This window comes from Onychostoma macrolepis, chromosome 02, assembly GCF_012432095.1.
Source record: "Onychostoma macrolepis isolate SWU-2019 chromosome 02, ASM1243209v1, whole genome shotgun sequence".
Taxonomy (NCBI): domain Eukaryota; kingdom Metazoa; phylum Chordata; class Actinopteri; order Cypriniformes; family Cyprinidae; genus Onychostoma; species Onychostoma macrolepis.
In genome coordinates, this window is record NC_081156.1 from 2,149,976 (window position 1) to 2,171,168 (window position 21,193).

A 21,193-nucleotide genomic window follows, 5' to 3' on the forward strand; every position below is an offset into this window, starting at 1 on the left:
AATACTTGTCTGGGGCTTCATATTTCCATGAAAATTCATGCAGTGGCTCTAGTGGGCATGTGATCATTCTGGTCGGTCTGGGAGATGTCATCCGACAGATGCCTTTTATATCATACGAGAGGAACCACCCGTTAAACATTTATGGCTTGAGCTCCGTGCCTGGAATTCTGGCCAATTATAAGAAAAAAAAAGCATGGCGGCATCTCCATTGAGAGAAAATAAGAAAACAATGTGATACACCTGCTACCCATGATTGAAAACAATGTAAAATTTTACATTTAATTCAACTTTGTGAGGCATGTTAGAATGGTAATGCTTAAACATGAAGTCATTAATCATTTAGATGGTCCAGACAGTTGTAGTTTATTGGCTGATTCCAAGACTAGCTTGTCTTGTTCCTCTAAGATACAGCTTAATACTCTCGAAAACATGGATTCTTTTGTAGAGATAACTTTTTAGACTTTTTAGTGTCTTTTGTACCTGTCATAAGAGTTTAACTGTGCCCATGGTCTTCTACTCAATTAGCGATTTGAGTTCCTTCAGATACAGTATGTGCTGTGCCAACAATAGTCTTAGTAACCAAGTAATGTCTGAGTACTGCTGTGTGCAGGCATGTTATTTCCATGACTATTCTCTGATGAACATGACAAGCTTTTCCGTGGAAAAGGAATGAGGATGTAGTGCTAAGCTAAACTGAAATGACAGGGGAGATGGTGTCAAAATTCAATCACAGTCATTAATCGCTCACTCATGCCAGATGACACAACACAGTTCAGCAAACAGCAGAGATGTTGCCCCATTTGTCAAAGTGTGAATATTTATTTTCCTCTATATAGTCATGGCGATAATGTGGGTTATTCCTTTGTTAAATATTGGACGAAATCTTAAAACTGCCTTTTGGTTTAAGACGTCACAGTAATTACAAAGACTAACATATTTACTTAACCAACTCACACATTTTGATTTATGTAAAAATAACAAAAACTGAACTGAAGCTACTTTAGGCTTTGCAATGGCCAAACCTTTCTTTATGTTTCAGTGATGGTTAGGTGTGCTAGCTAGATAAACCTCAGAAACATGACTTAATAAAACCACTTGAGTGCAAAATTAAGGTTTTAACTACAAAGCAGTCATCAGATCTAATAACTCCCACTAGATTCTTGCAATATTAGGGGTCCTCTAATGTTTAACACTCAGCAACTTGTTTTGCTGGCTTTTTTATTTTATTTTAAGTATTCTTATTTGGCAAACATGGGACACTATATCTCAAAAGAACAATTGTTATACTACCCATGGGTCCAGGTTTTGAGCTCCTTACACAAAGTTACGGTTATGTGTTTTCGAGTGGCGCTTTGCAATTATCCTCTGCAACAACTTTTCTTTGTTATATTTATGCATATATTGATCTTTGTGTGTGCAGTAATTATGGTCTGTTCTCTAGCTTGCTCACTGATGTTATTTGCCATACGAGCTATACAGTTTTATCTTTTAATAGAGAGAGAGAGATTAAATTTGTTTGATAAACTATTTTATATGACGTATAAGCTGTATTTTAACCGATCCCACCTCAGTGGTCTGACCTTCTTGCCTATATCCAACAATTTAATTCAGAAAACAAATGCAATAATTGACAATATGTACATTATTCATCTGAAGAGTAGCAAAAACTCATGATAATGACTTAAAAAAAAAAAAGGCATTTATATAAAACATTTATTTATAACATTTACATATATGATGATGATGATCATTGTCATGTCAGGCCAGGCAAAGGAAGAGGAGAAGGATAGGTGTATTTATGATTGCAGTTTTATTTGCAATTGCAATTGAAATTTAATGACAGAGTAATATAATATAAAATATTGTTTTATAGATGTACATTAAAAAAAAAATCAGGTCTCAGGTTTTTAGTTCATTCACAGGAAATAGCTTACTTTTGTTGACAAATACGTTGGATAGATCAGTGTTTCTTTCTCAATCGTGGTCCTGAAGCCCCCACAACACTGCACATATTGTTTCCCTTATCTGACATACCAATTTTAGGTCATGAGTTTCTAATGATTTAGCCCATAAAACTGTGACTACATTGCTCTAAAACCTTAAAACTAAAGCCTCAATTAAAGACCAGTATGTGTTTAATGACCTATACCTTACAGTGCTGACTCTCATTAATTTGTTTGTCAACCAGTACAGTCTCTTTTCAATATCTTTGTGTTGGTTCTAGGTATACGTGCAGTTTAGTGTAAACAGAAGATAATTAGATCTCTGTTGTGGCACTTCACGAATCATAACGAGCTCACTAAGTACAGCAGACTACTTCAGTACACTAGCCATTATCAAGTCCGTCATGTTTGCAAAATGAGATCTTGGCCTTAAAATGAAAGGCTCTGTATTGAATGAATGAATGAGGCATTTATATAGCGCTTTTATATATTGACAACCCATAAATTCTTCATACTGTACTGTGGTTATCAAGTCCTAAAAATGATGTGTTACCTTGACAGTAATTTCTTTGATGATAAGTAACGACAGGTATGCAGTCAATGTTTCATTTTGCATATTTGTCCAAATGTAGTGGAGACAGCGATGGACTCAAATTCTGGCATTAAACAAACAAACAAAAATACATTTGAGTTTCAGTGTGCATCTCTTAGGATTTCATTACTTCTGAATTTATGATGGTGACTTAAAATTTGCATAGAAGAAACGTTCTGGCCATCTGTTTAATAAACAAACAAACCACACATAAAAACTGACAACTTTTAACCTTTAGTGTACAGATGTGTTGAGAAACACAAAATGTATGCCTTTGTGGCAGTTGGTTTGTGTACCCTACTAGTAGCATATTACATTTAGTCACCAGGGTGGGCAACTCAAGGTCGTTGTCAGGAGTAAAGGATATGCTTGCTCCCTATGGGGAGAGAGGTGAGAAGGTTGGTGAGACACAGCATGAGGGTGTTAATGTTGTGTGCTCCACCTCCATTTATGAAGTATACTGCCAGTTTTGTCTTGACAATGTGCCGACTCTCTCTTCTGTCCTGTGACAGTATGTCCAGGATCAGATATCTTACAGGCTAGTCAAGATTATACTGTGGAGCCATTAATAAAAGTAAAAAAAAAAAAGGTCTAAGATTAGCATTTTGGTTTTGATATTATATACAAAAAACATTTTGTAGTACATATACACATACACATACACATACACATACACATACACATACACATACACATACACATACTTGGAAACACCTATCACATACCATTTGAAAATAAACTGACTGGCATTGATCAGGCAACAAAAGAACACAGCTAAACTCAAGTTGATTTCTGCAGTACGTTCCCTTCCTGGTTAATTAGTTGAACTTCACAAGCTATTTCCACATGTTGCAGTACTCTAATTGCAGGCACGACATAAGGTAAATGGCTCACAAACTGTTCAATTTTATGGTTAATCCTTTAGTATCACTATCAATGTATAATAAATATAAAGAAATAATTCACAAAAAGGATAATTCATTTACTTATCCTTATATTGTCCCAAACCCATACAACTTTATTTTATTGTACTGAATGTGCACTTGTAGTGTACCTCGAATGTTAAAAGTATGCAATGATGCAATATCCTTTTTTGGACTGTTTTTAAGCCTATCAATTCCAATTATGGTTACAATAATTATCGTATTTATATTATGGTCTGTAATTTGCTTCTTTGTTATTGTTAATATATAATATATATATATATATATATATATTATATTTATACTCTTCACATTCTGTGCAGCCCACACAATGTGAATGACTCTATATCTGTCTCAGCCTCTAGCATTCTTGGACATCGTAAATACTTCAAGCTGAGAGATGTTGTTGACTTGAAGGTAAACAGTCTGGCTTAAGTAGAGACTGAAATGTAAAGATTTGAAGCATAACAGTATTTCCTCTAAGGATGATCAGTGAGGACCCTCATGCTGCTGCCAGTGAGCGAGAAAGCACATAGGCTAAATTTGATCTCAGAACAACATGCTGTATGCAAAAGCATTTGTAATTCTGCAGATGTTTTAAGATCAAGATTCTGTATGCTCAATAGATGAATGTATCATTTGATGCATTCAGGGGTTTGATGAAGTTGGTGGTGCCCTTCAATGAAGTTCCTCTACTGTTACGCTAGATTTGATTTTTCACTCTGTAATTCTTTTGTGTGTGTGTGAAAAGTATATTTGATAGAGTTTACTTGTACTATTTGCATTTTCTGTGTTCTGCAAGTTATTCACTAGTTTAATGCTCTCAGATACAGCTCCTGCAGTTGCCGGAGACATGATCCTAAACTACCTTGTTCATTTTTGGCTACAGCATTATTCATTCAGCCACCATATCAACATTTTTAGAGAATACAAATTGAACTGCACCCTGAGTGAAACAGAACATTGGTCCAATTAGCTACAGTATAGGACATTGTGCTGTTGCAGATTTGTGTAACTGCTCTTATTTGCCATCCAATTGAACTAGAAGATTACATTTCATTTACAGCATGAAATGGGGTTTAACAAGCCAAACAATAGGGCACTTTTTCCTCTTGATGTGCATATGCAAAGTTGCAAAGTTGCAAAAAAAAAAAAAAAAGAAAAGAAAAGAAAAAAGTAATACTTGCACAGCATTTTCAATTGCCTTGTGAATTAACTGGAAATCCCTTTAACTAGCACAAACTCAATTCATGAGGTGTGTATTGAGAAATTATTATTCGCTATTAACGGCGGGTGCTAGTGTCGCAGTGGCTCTTTGTCTTGGGTAGCAGACAGTGCAGGAGAACTAATTGGATCTCACAAAAAAACAAAAACAACAAAAAACAAAAACACTCCAAATTCATTGGAAACGGACAACTCACTTCTAGACCTTGCTGAGATGGAGTGATTCTGTAATTTCTATGCAGAATCTCATAAAATTTTTCTTTGAGCTTCAAAAAAAAACAAACAAACAAAAAAATTACTAGCCCAATTAGTGTTGTCCTAAGAACCTGAGGATCATTAATTAATTAAATGGTAACACTTTAGAATACTGTTTCTTACTTACTGCATAACTAACAAGGAATTATTGAAGAACTAACAGGTAATTATTCATTAACACATAACACTACTGTTAACTACTAAGGAAGATGTGTTAACTAATCAGTACAATTTTATGATTGTGTTAAGTAACAGTTCGCTAATCAATAACTAATATATTCTGTCATACCTCCTGAAGAATTACTATTAATTATATACTAGTTAAGTTTCAAGAAAAATAACTAAAGTAACTACTAACGAACAGTCATACACAATTGCATTGAGTTGTGACCAGTGTTGGGGGTAACGCATTACAAGTACCGCAAGTTACGTAATCAGATTACTTTTTTCAAGTAACTAGTAAAGTAACACATTATTTTTGAATTTCTAAGGAAATATCTGAGTTACTTTTTTTCAAATAAGTAACACCAGTTACTTTCCTCCCCCATTTATTGACTGACAAGTCTCCTGTCTGCAAATCGGGAGTAAACATGATGTTACTGTAGTTCTAGACTAAATGTGAACATGCATTAATTCATCTCACTCACAAAAACAGATTCAGTATTCCTCAAGATTAATAAAAACAGTGAAATGCAAACTCAGAATATGACGCAAACCTGCAATAATTAAATAGGTTAAATAATACAAATATCCTTTATGTATTTAATCCCGTTTTATTAACCAGTGACTTTGCTGCTGACCTTTGATGATGCAATTCAACCATACTAATAAGCAAAAATTACTTTCTGTGCTTAATTTTTTTTATAGCTGAAGAGTGATCTTCTCCTGAATGAATGTAATTTTCTTTCAGCCTGAGGTGAATTCATTTCACTTATGGTGCAAAAGGGCTTTTACATTAGAATTTTTATATTAAAAACAAAGAAGCAAGCCATGCCCAGATTTAAAAAGTAATGCAAAGTAATGTAATTAGTTACTTTTTCATGGAGTAACGCAAAATTGTAACTTTCCCCAACACTGGTTGTGACCCTTTCATATAAATGTTATTAGCAGTAGTAGTAGTAATAGTATGAAAATGCAATATTAATAAATGCAATACATTTTATAGAGGTTTTGCCTGTGTAGTGAATTGTTTTGTGAGTGAGCTTTGTAAGAAATCAGCTTCCGATAGGAACCCCATCACCACTCCAGTGCCATGCGATAACTTACCTTAGTTTTTATATTTTATATACAGTACTGTATGTGTGCCTCCTCAGCATATACCATATTACCATTCATTCAATTCCTGTATGTAAGGCAAGGACTGAGGGAAAGTGAAAATACAGGTAATTCATTAGTAATTAATAAAGAATTATCGGTCCCACTTTATATTAGGTGGCCTGTCCCTAACCTTAACCGTATCCCACCTCAATAGCAGAAATAGTGTTTTGCAATACAGTATGAAGACAATAAGTACATTGTACTCATTTTTTTTTTTTTTTTTTCATGTAAGTACTTAGTAGTTAAGGCCACCTATAAAGTGTGACCGAATTATCAAATAATTCTGCAGGACTTATTCTGAACCTGAAACAGTATTCTAAAGTGAAAATATTGGAAACCCATTAGTAATTAATAAATAATTATTAGATAATTCCGCAAGAATTACTTAGAACCTGAAACAGTATTCTAAAGTGAAAATATAGGGAACCCATTAGTAATTAATAAAGAATTATCAAATAATTCTACAGGGCTTATTTCGAACCTGAAACAGTAGGCCTATTCTAAAGTGAAAATACAGTGAAACCTTTAGTAATTAATAAATAATTATCAGATAATTCCATAAGAATTACTTAGAACCTGAAACAGTATTCTAAAGTGAAAATATAGGGAACCCATTAGTAATTAATAAAGAATTATCAAATAATTCTACAGGGCTTATTTCGAACCTGAAACAGTAGGCCTATTCTAAAGTGAAAATACAGTGAAACCTTTAGTAATTAATAAATAATTATCAGATAATTCCGCAAGAATTACTTAGAACCTGAAACAGTATTCTAGAGTGAAAATATAGGGAACACATTAATAATTAATAAATAATTATAAAATAATTCTGCAGGACCTATTTCGAACATGGAACAGTAGGCCTATTTTAAAGTGAAAATATAGTAAACCCCTTAGTAATTAATAAAAATGATCAGATAATTCCGCAGGAATTACTTGGAATCTGAAACAGTATTCTAAAGTGAACCTATTAGTAAATAATAATTATGAGCCTGTCCTCCAACGAAAAAACGACCCTGTAGGTCATTTGTGCAAGCGCCTTATTACGACCTATATTTACGTTTTAAAGTTAAGCGTCCTCTATCGTGCGTAAAAATAATGACAGTATCGTGTTGCGTCTGTCGTCATGAAATGACGTATGACTGTCATTACCAATCAAAATGCGTGTTTATTTAAATGCAATGTGTGGACTTTTTACACCGATCTCACGGTAATTCGTACATTACTAGGTGGCTATTCGTACGAATGACCACACCTAACCCCACCCCTAAACCCACCCCTTACAGAAATCATGCAAAATCATGATTTTTAGTGCACATTTTATGAGCGCGTGCGATCTCTGGGGTCGAACCCATGATCGCATGATTACATCGTCGTATTTCAGGGATTTGGACAAACGACATATACGGGCGTATTGGTTGGAGGACAGGTTGAAGTTGGTATTACATACTGATTAGTTAACATCTTCCTTATAGTTAGTAATGAGTTAAGTGTTAATTAATAATTACCTGTTAGTTATGCAGTAAGAAACAGTATTCTAAAGTGTTACCAATTAAATATACAACGCATCCAATGTTCCACTCAGCTCCATTTCCCCATGTGTTCCCCTATATTCACCTCCGCAAATATAAATTACACTTCAAAATCCATGTTTACTTATTGTTGAATTTTTTCATTGTGAAACACTCAAATGAACAATTAAAATTAATTAAAAAAAAAAAAAAGACAATGTTCTCATTTTCTCCAAGTTTCTTTGCCATCTCCCACATCACTCTGAAATCAAACAAAGCCCTCAACCGGCTCTTTTCCTAAGATCAATACAGAGGTTTTGTCTTGCCCCTGTCTTTCAAGTCAATGTGTTGTGCATGCGCATCTGTTTTACTCAGGGCGAATTTACAACCATTCATAAATTTCTCTGATATCCAGAGTGAGAAATAAACAGAATTTTAAGCAACCCAGAAAATCACTGTGGTTGGACAACGGTGTTGAAACGGAATGTGACGAGGTTATGTGCAAACTTTGCTCTAGACTACAAAGTAATTTCAACAGCCTATAATGCATTGGCTATTTCACAACAGGCTACAGGCTATGAACTATTTATTTATTTTTTTCGTTTTTGTTTAGCTAGTTTTTATGTTTATTTTAATGCAATTTTTATCAGATGAGGAATTCATTGTCTTGGACAATGCTGAATTTTTTTTTTTTTTTCGTTTAAAACTTCAAGTCGACGCTTAAATAAAACACTGAGCACCATGGACAGCGCTAAAACGTACGAACAATGATTCGAGTAATTCGAATAATAAAAAGGGTATTTCAGAATTTCCCCAGTGCATTCTCCACGAGATAAATGTTTTACCAACCGTTTAATATGTCGTGCGACAGAACAGGGACGGAGCAGCTGCGCTGCAGATGTTTTTGTCCTCTTAACCTGGATGTTGCGCCAAGTATCCTCAGCATAGCAGACGGATTTAGACGTCAGCTGAGAAGGAGGTACACTAACATCAACACAGTACGGTTCCACCGCATATGAGGATTGTAATCACCACACGGTGGAGCAAAGGGACGCCAAACTTTATTCCCACTTTTGAACCGATGAACTGAGCAACAAAGTTCAACAATTGAGAAATAAAATCGTCGTGCATCTCACCCAACACTTAAACTCTACTGCAAATAACTATCCTCTCTATGGATCGCAGTCTGTTGTCAAAACGCCACAGCAAATTAAATGTTTTGCTTTCCCCCAGAAAACAATGCAGTGACTTTTGTTCAATGTGCACCCAGAACGGATTGCGATGATTGCGTCCAACTTGAGTGTGATCAGTTGCAGGAGGGCGAACAGCGCGCTGTGCCTCAGTGCAGTGGAGGAACATTTGGAGGCGTCCTCCTCCTATCGCAACCTCAGTCCCACCGGCCACCTGCTCGTGGCGGTGACCTTGGGCTTCATCGGCAGTTTCGGATTCCTCAACAACCTTCTGGTTCTCGTGCTCTTCTGCCGCTACAAGATTCTGCGGTCCCCCATCAACTTTTTGCTGGTGAATATTTGCTTGAGTGATCTCCTGGTTTGCGTGTTGGGCACGCCGTTCAGCTTCGCGGCGAGCACTCAAGGGCGATGGCTCATCGGCAACAGTGGATGTGTGTGGTACGGCTTTGCCAACTCGTTGTTAGGTGAGTGTTTTGCAGAATACACCGACTGTAGACTATGCGTGATTCAGTTCATCAGTTATGTTTTTTTTTTTTGCTTGCATGCGTGCAGTAAAGATCTCAACTGGAATGAATCATTCAAATGATCAAAAACCCTATTAATCACAAGTACCTAAAGTATCCAGTTGTGTCTCCATTTGCAAGTTTAGCTTAACGTGTAGCGATAACTAAACTTATGGCATCTTTGTTCTGCAGCAGCTTGTGCAATGTGCATAATATAAAATAAACCACATCTGAGATGCTTTTTAAACTCTAGTTTAAAAGACAAGTGCCAAGTTCTTAAAAAATGTCATCTTTCTATTCATGCTAGTTTCATACACTTTTGAAAACTGTTTAAATATAATAATAATAATAATAATAAAACTTTTCTGCAAAAATTGTAACATTCAGTGGCTTTGAATTAGTGCCAAAACTTTTTTCAAATATTAGTCATATTTAAAACAAAAAATAAAACAAATAATAATAATAGTGATAAAAGTGTATACCAGCACCTATAAACATTTAATTTGTCAAGAAAGTGAAAAATGTTAGGCTAGTCATAGCACATATGTGTTTAAGCTCTTAATGTTTTAACGAATTGCATAGATATGCAGTTTTGAATAGCTTCTTACATCCAGGAAACAAACAACCAAACAAAAACAAATAAAGACACAGTCCACACCAGTTTCAGTACACAGACAGAATTGCAGCTTATAACTGCAGATGAGTCTGAAGGTTCTTGCTGGAGGCAGCAAATCTTATGCCCAAGTAAATTTAGTACCTTCAACTGATGTGATTCTCAGTCAATAGCTCAGTGATGAAACACCACTTCAATAGCAGATTTCCAGGTTTTTCAAGGCTTGCCTACCTTTATCACAAATGAACTGAAATAAGACGTGAAGCATTTGATGTTTTTCACAATTCAGAGATTTCATGATGGTCCTCTCACCATATTTAATTGATGTCATTTGACTAGCATTTTAACTTATATTACTTATATTGTTGTTTTAGTCATGTATGAATTCAAAACTTACAGGAAATAAAATACTGTTTTGGGTCATTTATTTGACATAGTTACAAATTTGTGTGTTACTGTTTCAATGATTTTAATTTTAGAAGATATTATTACAAATGATATATTAGACAGTTAATTAATGTGTACATGGAATATTAGCTGAGAAAGAGAGATGCCATTAAGGACTTGAGTCTGATGAAGACAGAGGTCAGAAAAAGTGCCAAACAAAGAAATCATGAGCATTGGTTAAAATCTTCTTTTATCCATTCCTTGTCCATGGGACCAAATCTGAGACATTCACACTGATCTATCAGCAGACCATAGCATGTCAGGCTCACCTCAGCCTTTGGGTTTGATAACTAACAGCACCTCTGTGAGCTTAGTGATAAATACATTTCTCTGTTAATTTTCAGAACTGCATAGTGTCTTAGAGTAATTCATCACTTCGAATCACAACAGTCACCACTGTGTTTTCAGAACTCATAAACATTCATAACATTAGAAGGACATACAACTTTGAAGATAATAACATTGATATTGAAGATACACCACTAATTTGCTCTTAAAGAAAGGATCTGTCGTTCAATCAGGAACACCACTAAACTGATAGTAATGCCATCAACATGCAGCCACATACATCAGTCCACTACTATCAATTCACTTAGTATTTGTCATAGTAACTATTGCCAAAAGCGTTTGTGTGCATGACTTATGAAATTCATTGTTTTCTTATGCAATGTTTTAGACTTAAGAGGGTACAAATAGTATTGTATCACAATAGCACATTGAGCGCTGCATTCGTCAAATAAATGACAGTGACACCGCAAATATGCAAATAAGAACATTAACCTGGGGTTTAGCTATGTACAGTGTAAAACAGAAGTTTATGCATACCCTGGGTAAAGTATAAGCAGTATGAAACATGAAGCAAGATAACCCAGGATTGCATTTTCCTGGGTATAGACTGACCCAGGGTTAATTATTTCAAATGTGAAATCCCTATAAATATTAATGCTCTATAAATAAGTTTAGCAGTAAAATGTTGGCGGGACATGACAATTTCAATATGTATGTATTTTAGTTTTTTTTTTGCATTTGATCAGATCAGATAGAGATAGCCTAGCCATGCTAGAACCTCAGACTGCTTTGTTCTACAATATGTCTAGAGAAGGATCACTATAGTTATATTCTCCAGTAAGTTTCTCTTGAGCAGAAAATGTTTTTCTTTTTTGGCATCGGAAGGCTGCCAGTGAATGCAGCAGAGCAAGACAAATCACATTTGATTGCTTTGTTTATGGGAAAATCACCTCTTGGCAGCTTAACATAGCCAAAATATTAGATTTTGAATCCACCTCAGTATGGCTTGAGATCTTATGCAATTTTTCAGATATTTACTATATCTGATTAATCTCCTCTGAGATGTTATGTGGACAGTGTATCATTAGAATAAGCAAAAAAAGGCCTCATGTCTCATAAAATGTTTATGACTGTTGGTTTCATCTGGATTCAATTTGAAGAAAGTAATCAAAAAGTCATTTCATACTGCAGGGCTGTGTTCTTGAGCACTGATCCCAGAGGAACACTTTAAAAAGTCTGACCTGCTAGTGCATCAAAATGTGAGTTACATCTCTCCTTAACTTTGAAGAAATTAAATTAATGTGTATTAAATGTGTTATTAATATGGTTAACAACGCTGTGGTTGCTGAGCGTGATAAATATTACAATAGTAATATAAAAAGTAATACATTACACATGTATCCCGATCAATCACGTGTGTGTATATAATATGTTAATAAAAGTTGTTTAAATTTTTTTATATTTTTTTCTTTCTTTTTTCCCAATTGCCTTTGGACATCACTGACTTTCATTAAATGCATAAAAAACGTTATTGTTCAAAACATCTTTAATATTTCACAGAAGAACAAAAAAATTCAACGAGTTTGGAAAGGCTGAGTGTATCAGGCCCAGTTCTATGGGGGTGCTAGAGGGTGCTAAGCACCCTCAAATGAAATCAATAGCACCCTCAGTTAAAGCTGTAATAATGGAATTTCATTGCAGATTTGGCAAACTATCCAGTGCATTTGTGCATTGGAGACTGGTTTCTATTTTAATGTGTTTTTGCCACGTTGAGTAGTGTAGCCAATCACAGACATATCTGCTGATTTCTTGGACCCATAGCCAATCAGAGGCATTTAAGTTAGAATTCACTCAGCGCTAGAATTGCTGGAGTTTTTGTGCAGGTGTTGTGTTCAGCACTAATCATCTCATTATAACAAAGTGTCTACACAATGTAAGTAAGATGTAAGATTCATTGTGCAGCGTAGAGAACTTCATTGATTATAACGTAACTACGCGAGATCGCGATGAACTAAGATGAGTGACAGCTTTTAGTGATTATAAACAGAGCGCTCTTTGCGTCATAGCAATGGATAACACTAAAACCATTATATATATATATATATATATATATATACAGGTGCTGGTCATATAATTATAATATCATCAAAAAGTTGATTTATTTCACTAATTCCATTCAAAAAGTGAAACTTGTACATTATATTCATTCATTACACACAGACTGATATATTTCAAATGTTTATTTCTTTTCATTTTGATGATTAGAGCTTACAGCTCATGAACTTTTTGATGATATTCTAATTATATGACCAGCACCTATATATATATATATATATATATATATATATATATTTTTTTTTTTTTTTAAGGTTAGAGCACCCTCACTAATTTAAGAAGCACCCCCGGCGATTTGATTCAGGATCCGGGACTGGAGTGTATTATGACAACTTAAATTTTTGGGTGAACTATCCCCTTAAGGTGTCAAATAACGATGCTAGCCGTCTGACACGTGCATCTAGAGTATTTGGTATATACGACATGGTCTAGTGGTTTAGTTAATGGATCAGCAATCGGGCTGTAGAAGGATTAGATTTCGGGTGAGTTTCATTGCGGTCATGCCCTTGAACTGGGTACTCCAGTTTATGTCACATGCCCTCCCTATCAAACCATCACACAGTCAGCTGAACTCAGTGTCCACAAGTCTAAATGTTGGCCTCCCCTAATACTCACAAGAAGTAATGGTGGTATTGTGGAGGACTTGATGCTGAAAAATAATAAAAATATTGAACATTGAGACTTAATGTGAAGACATCAAAGTATCTCTGGTCTGGGTTGATGGACCTAAAAATTAAAGTGTTCGACACTAACAGATGTGCACATAGGGATTTACCTTGATTACTTCATTAATTGTAGGATCTTTTCTAATTAAAATGTATACGTAACTGTGTGTTGCTCCAAATCAAATAAAAGCTCTAACTACCTTTACCTGACCAAAAAGAAACTTTAGTTTAGTTCACCTAATGAAAATATTTAGGATTTACATAATCTGATTTCAAAATACAGTGCATTAGTTATGTACACATTGTCGTCCATTAATCTGATTAATTAAGGAAATGGAAAAAATGGCACACAATTTTATGGAATTTTAGCTAATCCCAAGACTTTTACCAGGCTTCAAGGTTCAAATAACACACTACTTCTGTCCACTTTTCTGTGGTGCTATCAACACTTTCTGATGTTTGTAGAATCATTGGAAGACAGAAGACAAGGCAAGTGGTACATAAATTACACACTTTAGCATTAAGAGCTGACTTGTGGATCTCTAAAACTGCACAACAAATAAAGAGTATGAATAAGAATCAAAGCCTTACTAATCAGGCAACTCAACTGAACTCTGCAAAAGTACTTTCTTATGTGCATCAGAACTGCTGTTTATCAGTCAGTGCCAGTCTTGAATTAATAGTAGGACATGGAGTTCTGCCCTTCTGAATGACTTTTCTATGCCTGTTTAAAAAATAATTGAACTCCATGTGAGCAGTCATTCCGTAATGGAATAACACATTTGATTATTTAAGCTTAAATCATATTATAACATTATTGAAATATGTCTTTATATTTTCTGCAGGCATTGTGTCACTTATCTCTCTGGCCGTGCTATCATACGAACGTTACTGTACAATGATGGGCTCCACGGAGGCTGATGCCACCAACTATAGGAAGGTTGCCGGTGGGGTGGTGATGTCCTGGGTCTACTCTTTAATCTGGACTCTGCCCCCTCTATTTGGTTGGAGTCGCTATGGCCCAGAAGGCCCTGGGACCACCTGCTCTGTAGACTGGACAACCAAGACAGCCAATAACATCTCTTACATCATTTGCCTCTTTATTTTTTGCCTGATTGTCCCCTTCCTGGTCATTGTCTTCTGCTATGGTAAGCTGCTGCTTGCCATTAAACAGGTGAGTGAAACACTGTCCACTGTCACTGGTTATGTGAAATCAGTTTTTCAACTAAAAATTTAGCATGTGCCCTTGGTAGTTCAGTTTTTGATTAAGGTTAGGATATCTGATATTTAGCAGCTGCTTATAGTCAATACGCTGCAGGGAGCATCCTGGGCTTATTTTCCTTGTTCAAGGGCACAGTGCTGGTAGGGGATCTCAAAAACTTTATAGTTCTAGTTGCCAGCCAGCATCTCTAAAGGAAAAGTTGACCCCAAAATGAAAGCTGTCTTATTTTTCATTCACCCTTCTATACACATCTCTTTTTGTATCCAAGCTCCAAAACCAAAAAAAAAAAAATAACTGAACACCATGAAATGGTCCCAGAGGTATAAAGTATTTGAGTAAATGTAATTAATTACTGTACTTGAGTATCTTTTTGGACACTCTGCAGTTCAAAGATATTAGTAACTTTTACTCTCTACTTCACTACATTTTTGAACAAGCATCTGTACTCTTTACTCCACTACATTTGTAGTGAGGGTTGCAATTACACATTACATTTTGCATGGCACCTAGCTTTTTCTGCAGCAGGTTATTTCGGCTACAAAAGTGATATTGCCAACTACAGGGCACTGAAAGTACTACAGGTATATCTTGTGTATTTTGCTCTTACTCACTCAAACTTGTCAACAAGGCTACTTTATGAGAATGCGAGTAGTTGTGAATCACAGGTGTTTTATATACAAACCGATCTCATGAAAGTGCGTATAAATAGCACGAGTTTATGTTTCGATTTGGCATACTGTTTATACGCAGAAATTTACTTTGGCGTGCATATGAAACGCAATGGGTAGGATTAGGGTTGTGGGGTAGATGCGTATCATATGTCCGCAAAAACTGCGTATCAATACCACAATTTTCTGTTTTTATTTGGCGTACTATACGTATTTTTATGAGACCGGGTTCTTTGTGTATGAGATGAGGATATGACTGCAGCTGGCAATGAGGCCGAAACCAGCACATCCAGTACAAGAAGGCTTTGACTTTTTAATTTTACTTAACATTATTTTATTTATCCGTTATACAGAAGAGACCTTTTTGAAGGATATTGTTTTTTTTCTTTTCAGTTTTGAGTTGTTCAGTTTTATTTTGGTTTTAGAAAATGAACATGATTACTCTCTTCACAAATCAACTCTTTTTTTTTGTTTTTTGTTTCATGTTCTCTGTGCATTGTCTCTGACTTTTATGTGACTTCCTGTCTTCCGTGGTGTTTGTAGTCAGTTTTTCGTCCGTTTGTTCATTGGTTCCCCTTGATTAGTCTCCCCAGGTGTGTCTTGTTATCTTGTTAGCCCCCGTATATATAGCCCTAGTGCTTCTTTAGTTCTTTGTGACTTGTTGAATGTAATGGTTGTCTGTTGGCTTGTCATTCTGTTCTTTGTTTGCGGTGGTTTTTGGTTTATTGTTTGTTCTAGTTTTTCCATTTAAATTCCTCTGCCTGTTTTCCCCAGCTTCTCCACAATGTTGCAATTTTTCATTGGCAGGTCTCTTTGACTAGTGCTTCGTTGACCCTATATTTAGTACAAATCAAATGCTAAAAGGGGTCATCAGATGCCCATTTTCCACAAGTTGATATGATTATTTAGGGTCTTAATGAAAAGTCTATAACATACTTTGGTTAAAATTTCTCAATGGTAGTGTAAAAAACACTTTTTTCAAAAATCAGCTCTGTTTTCATCAAGCCATTCTTTAGTCCATGTTGCTTTAAATGCTAATGAGCTCTGCTGACCCTGCCCCTCTTTTCCGTGGGGTGATGAGCAGACTGTAAACTTCAGCCCGCAAAACTTGCTAACTAGCACATTATTAGGAAAGGCGATTTGCAAAGATTCATAAAAAAAACCCTTATACTCACTTCTTCTGTAGATGAAGCTGGATCATGAATGATTTGCGCGAACATAAACGCATTTAGGCGGATCGGGATCTGCGCTTTTCCTTCAAAACAAAAGTATCCTTAATCCTCTGCGTCTTCAGCAGCTCAGATGTCGGGAGTAATTGACAACTACTATATTACATTTACATTTATGCATTTAGCAGACGCTTTTATCCAAAGCAACTTACATTGCATTCAAGTTACAGTTTTTACATTTTATCAGCTCTTGCTTTCCCTGGGAATCGAACCCATGATCTTGGCGTTGCTAGTGCCATGCTCTACTATTTGAGCTACAGGAAAGCTCATATTCATTATTACATCCAACAACAGAACGCCTCAATTGCTTAATCGGAGACATTCTTGTCTTCCCCTGCACTGGAGTCGACATCATGGCAGACAGCTCTCAGCTCACTCAGGGCAGGTCTAAGGTAAGACGGCCTTGTCAATCAACTATCATGGGAGCGGCCTGCGCAGAACTACGTCATTCTGACAGGAATCACAGAACAGCCTGATTTGAGAAAGGGGATTATAAAATAGGGATTTAAAAAAAAAAAAAAAAAAAAACACTGGGTGGATTTTTATCATTATAGGATGGATGTGTACACACACTTGCAACACATATTTATGTTCAAACAACTTGCAAAGTGAAATTTGCATCCGATGACCCCTTTAAGTACTGCTAAAATCACATACTCTAAGAGCTTTATTCAAGTTGTTCTGCAATTGGTGACTTGTAACTTGCAGTGGAGTAATTTTCATTGTAAAATATCTGTACTTTTACTCAAGTATGGTTTTCGGGTACTCTTTACACCTCTTAATGATCCATATGAAATGCACTATATTCAAAGTCTTTTAATATAGCTAGAAGGCATTAGATTCTTTTTTGCATCGGTTCTCAACAATTCAAATCAAAAATGGATTTAACAATTCCGCAAATTACTTTGGCTGTCACATGTCTCTTAACTGAACATGGACCAGTTTGAATATACCAAATGAAAAAAGGACATTTGAGAACTGCAGCAGAAGGAAAGATTTTCAAAATGACAATGTGAATATCATTCGGTTCTTTACATAGTGGTTTCATTGTTTCATGCCTGGAAACAATAAAATAACTTGCTTCAACTTGGAATATTGCTGGCCCATCTCAGAAGATAATCACCTTATATATACACTCCTCAAAGGAGGTGTATTTGTGTTTACTGTGTGTGAAAGCTTTCAATTTCGAATATGTCTGACAATTTTTTTAAACTGAATAATACATGGCAGTGCTTGTCTTTTGATGTATTGTACATTAGTAATGGCTTCATATTTGGTTGCATTTCAAATATATTTTTTATTGTCTGTGCGTCGTTGTTGTCTCTGTAAACTGGAAGCTTATGACACTAAAACAAATTCCTCGTATGCGCAAGCATACTTGGCAATAAACACTCTTTCTGATTCTGATTCAGATTTCACGAGTTCACCCTTACATCTAATCTGATAGCAAATAGTAAGCATATTTTGGTGTGCTGTCCTGGGGGAGGGCTCCGAGCCCGGAATATAGCCCGAACCCAGAGAACTCCCCCTATCCCTAATATGGAATAAAATCAGATTCAATTACAACCCTCAATAAAACAAATCAGAACAAGCTAATCAATGTCTTCCAGGTTAATAGAAACATCCAGGCAGGTGTGTTGGAACAGGATGAAGCTGAACTCTGCAGGAAGTTTGTCTTCTAAAGGGTTGTTTACATGACACAGTTTTCAAATAAAGATGGAAAACTGTATGCAAATGGTGACGTCTTGCATTTGAGCATTATGTGTTCATTCTGTAGGAATGTGTATGTGTACAGGCGTTCAGTGTTTCTTTATAAAGTGACGTAATTTGGTTGTGCTTGTCAAATGTTTTTTTTTTTTTTTTTAACATTGACTCCTAGCAAATCAGGAGACTGTGCAGACAGACAGTAGAAGAAGTGGCATGGGAGAGAAGTATACAGAAATACTTGGAATAACTAGGAAACAGATCACTTTAAATGAGAGAGGTGGGTGGAATTTAGAGTAGGAAAATATCTATGAATGTCTATGAATGCACAAGCAAATTGAGACTGTGTTTCTGAGAGCTGCAGGTCTGTGTATATTACTGCAATACTGCCTATATTGCTTGCAATATGCTGTGGCTTAAATGGGTCAGCCTGACGATGACAGAAATCTTAGTTTTATATATATATATATATATATATATATATATATAGTTGTCACTTTGTAGATTCTTTAAAATGGCGTGTCCAGCTTAGTGAAGGCTCCTGTAGTCATTAGCATTTATTTTACCACATTACCATCTTAATCGCTGGTGTCATTCTTTCACAGATGAAGATGGTCTGACTTCAGACAGCGCATACAGGAATGACATTTCAAGATTTCCGCAGCTACAGGCAAAATGCTGCTCCATGATATTTTATTTATTAATTTACATATGTCTGGACTCTGTAGACAAATGTAACAGTGTTACTCCCTTGTTACAGAGAGCACACTAATAAAGCAGACTAGATGGCGGTGTTAAATTCCCAATTTAATAAAGCAGTTTTGCTTTGACTGTATGTTGCAGTGAGAGCAAAATCAGTTAATCTGCTTTAAATAATACTCTGGCTTTTCATAGATAAGTAATCAATTATGAAAGAAGTTGGAGGTAAAGAAGTCCTGATGATGAGTTCAGGACTACTGAGCCTCTTTTACAGCACAACATATTGTAAATGTTACCTTTGGGAATATGGCTATCTTTGAATGACAATTTTTTTTTAATAGTCTCAAAACAAGACCATTTGCCAAACCCATGGACAATCTTGTCATTGGTAAGTTTATTGGAGAAGCTGGTTGACTATTATATAAGTTTACACACTACTTGTTTTGTTCGCATGTTGGCTGTTGATGTTATGTTCACACAAAGTGTTGACATGCACTCAGAACATTGTGGTATATGTGTGAGAGATATGTGAAAATAAATTATGTTCTTTAATTAGCATGGTCAACTGGCTGCTGTTGATGTGTGTGCTCGGAAACTCAAGTAGACAAACTATGACATCTTTTCCTATGATGTGTATACCAGTGCAAGATCTGGTAAATAAGGTTGTCCAAAGGCCAGATGAGTTTCAATCCGTCGACTCCAGCAACTCACATGAAATGTGATTAGCAAACAGCAATGATTCAATAATCCAATCATTTTCCAACAAAAACAAGTCACGCTCCGGTTTGGGAAGAAAAGTTTGTTGAAATTTCTGGTTCATGCTGACTTCAATGTTGTCACTGCAGTTACTACAAGTTAAGCGAGGGATATGGACCCACGACCGCTGACTGGTAGGAATGTGTCCTCTGGGCTTTTAAAGAGGACAGATGCCTTTCTAATTTTATATAGTTTATAAAGGAAATATTTGACATGTTTTATTGTCTTTTACACCCTAAACTTGCCCATCAAGATGCATTTAATACCTGCTGGCAAGAGTATATGCTGTTGTTCTTGATGTCTGATATTTGGTAATGTAATTTATACATTAAAGGGATACTCCAACCCAAAATGAAAATTTTGTCATTATTCACTTACCCCCATGTCGTTCCAAACCCGTAAAAGCTTTGTTCGTGTTCGGAACACAATTTAAGATATTTTAGATGAAAACTGGGAGGCTTGTGACTGTCCCATTGACTGCCAAGTAAATTACACTGTCAAGGTCCAGAAGAGTATGAAAAACATTGTCAGAATACTTCATCTGCCATCAGTGGTTCAACCGTAACGTTATGAAGCATCGTTTTGTATGGAAATAAAACAAAAATAACGACTTTATTCAACAATTCGGCACCGTAACGTCACCGTTGCACCATTTTGGAAAAATATCGCTACACACAAAATGCGGATTTACGCTTTGATTTGAACGCAAACAGCGCATCCCTGTGTCGTGGCTGACTCGGAAGAGAGTACGCATTTTGCATGCAGCTATATTCTCCAAAATGGCGCTATGGTGACGTTACGGTGCCGAATTGTTGAATAAAGTCGTTATTTTTGTTTTATTTCCATATAAAAAGTATTCTCGTCGCTTCATAATGTTACGGTTGAACCACTCTTCATACTCTTCTGGACCTTGACAGTGTAATTTATTTGGCAGTCAATTGGACAATCACAAGCCTCCTGGTTTTCATCCCAAATATCTTAAATTGTGTTCTGAAGATGAACGAAGCTTTTACGGGTTTGGGACGACATGGGGGTAAATGAATAATGACAAAATTTTCATTTTGGGGTGGAGTATCCCTTTAAGTTAGCCTTAAGTGTTATTTTTGAGATAAGATCTACACATATTTTTTATGGTAAACATCAGGCTAAGGGAAAATCTTTTTGTTAATGTGTTTCCTGGAGAAGTTGGATGTCTACGATGAATACAAGTTTGCATCTTGTACTGTATAATATTTACATCTTATTTCAGTTCTGACTTATGTTCTCTGTGTTGACTCTTGTTTTGACATCACCTCAATCACTGTTTTCATGCATATTTTACTATGATTA

General features: G+C 35.8%; 1 protein-coding gene across 1 annotated transcript in view; it reads left to right on the plus strand.

The window, feature by feature from the left end:
• The first annotated feature begins 8,851 nt into the window (after positions 1-8,851).
• tmtopsa (teleost multiple tissue opsin a) overlaps positions 8,852-21,193 on the plus strand; it is an 81,303-nt gene continuing 68,961 nt past the window's right edge. Inside the window, exons 1-2 of the mRNA XM_058761850.1 lie at positions 8,852-9,419; positions 14,432-14,760. Of these exons, the coding sequence (XP_058617833.1) occupies positions 9,047-9,419; positions 14,432-14,760 (702 nt within the window). The 5' untranslated portion in view covers positions 8,852-9,046. The remainder of the gene's footprint in view (positions 9,420-14,431; positions 14,761-21,193) is intronic.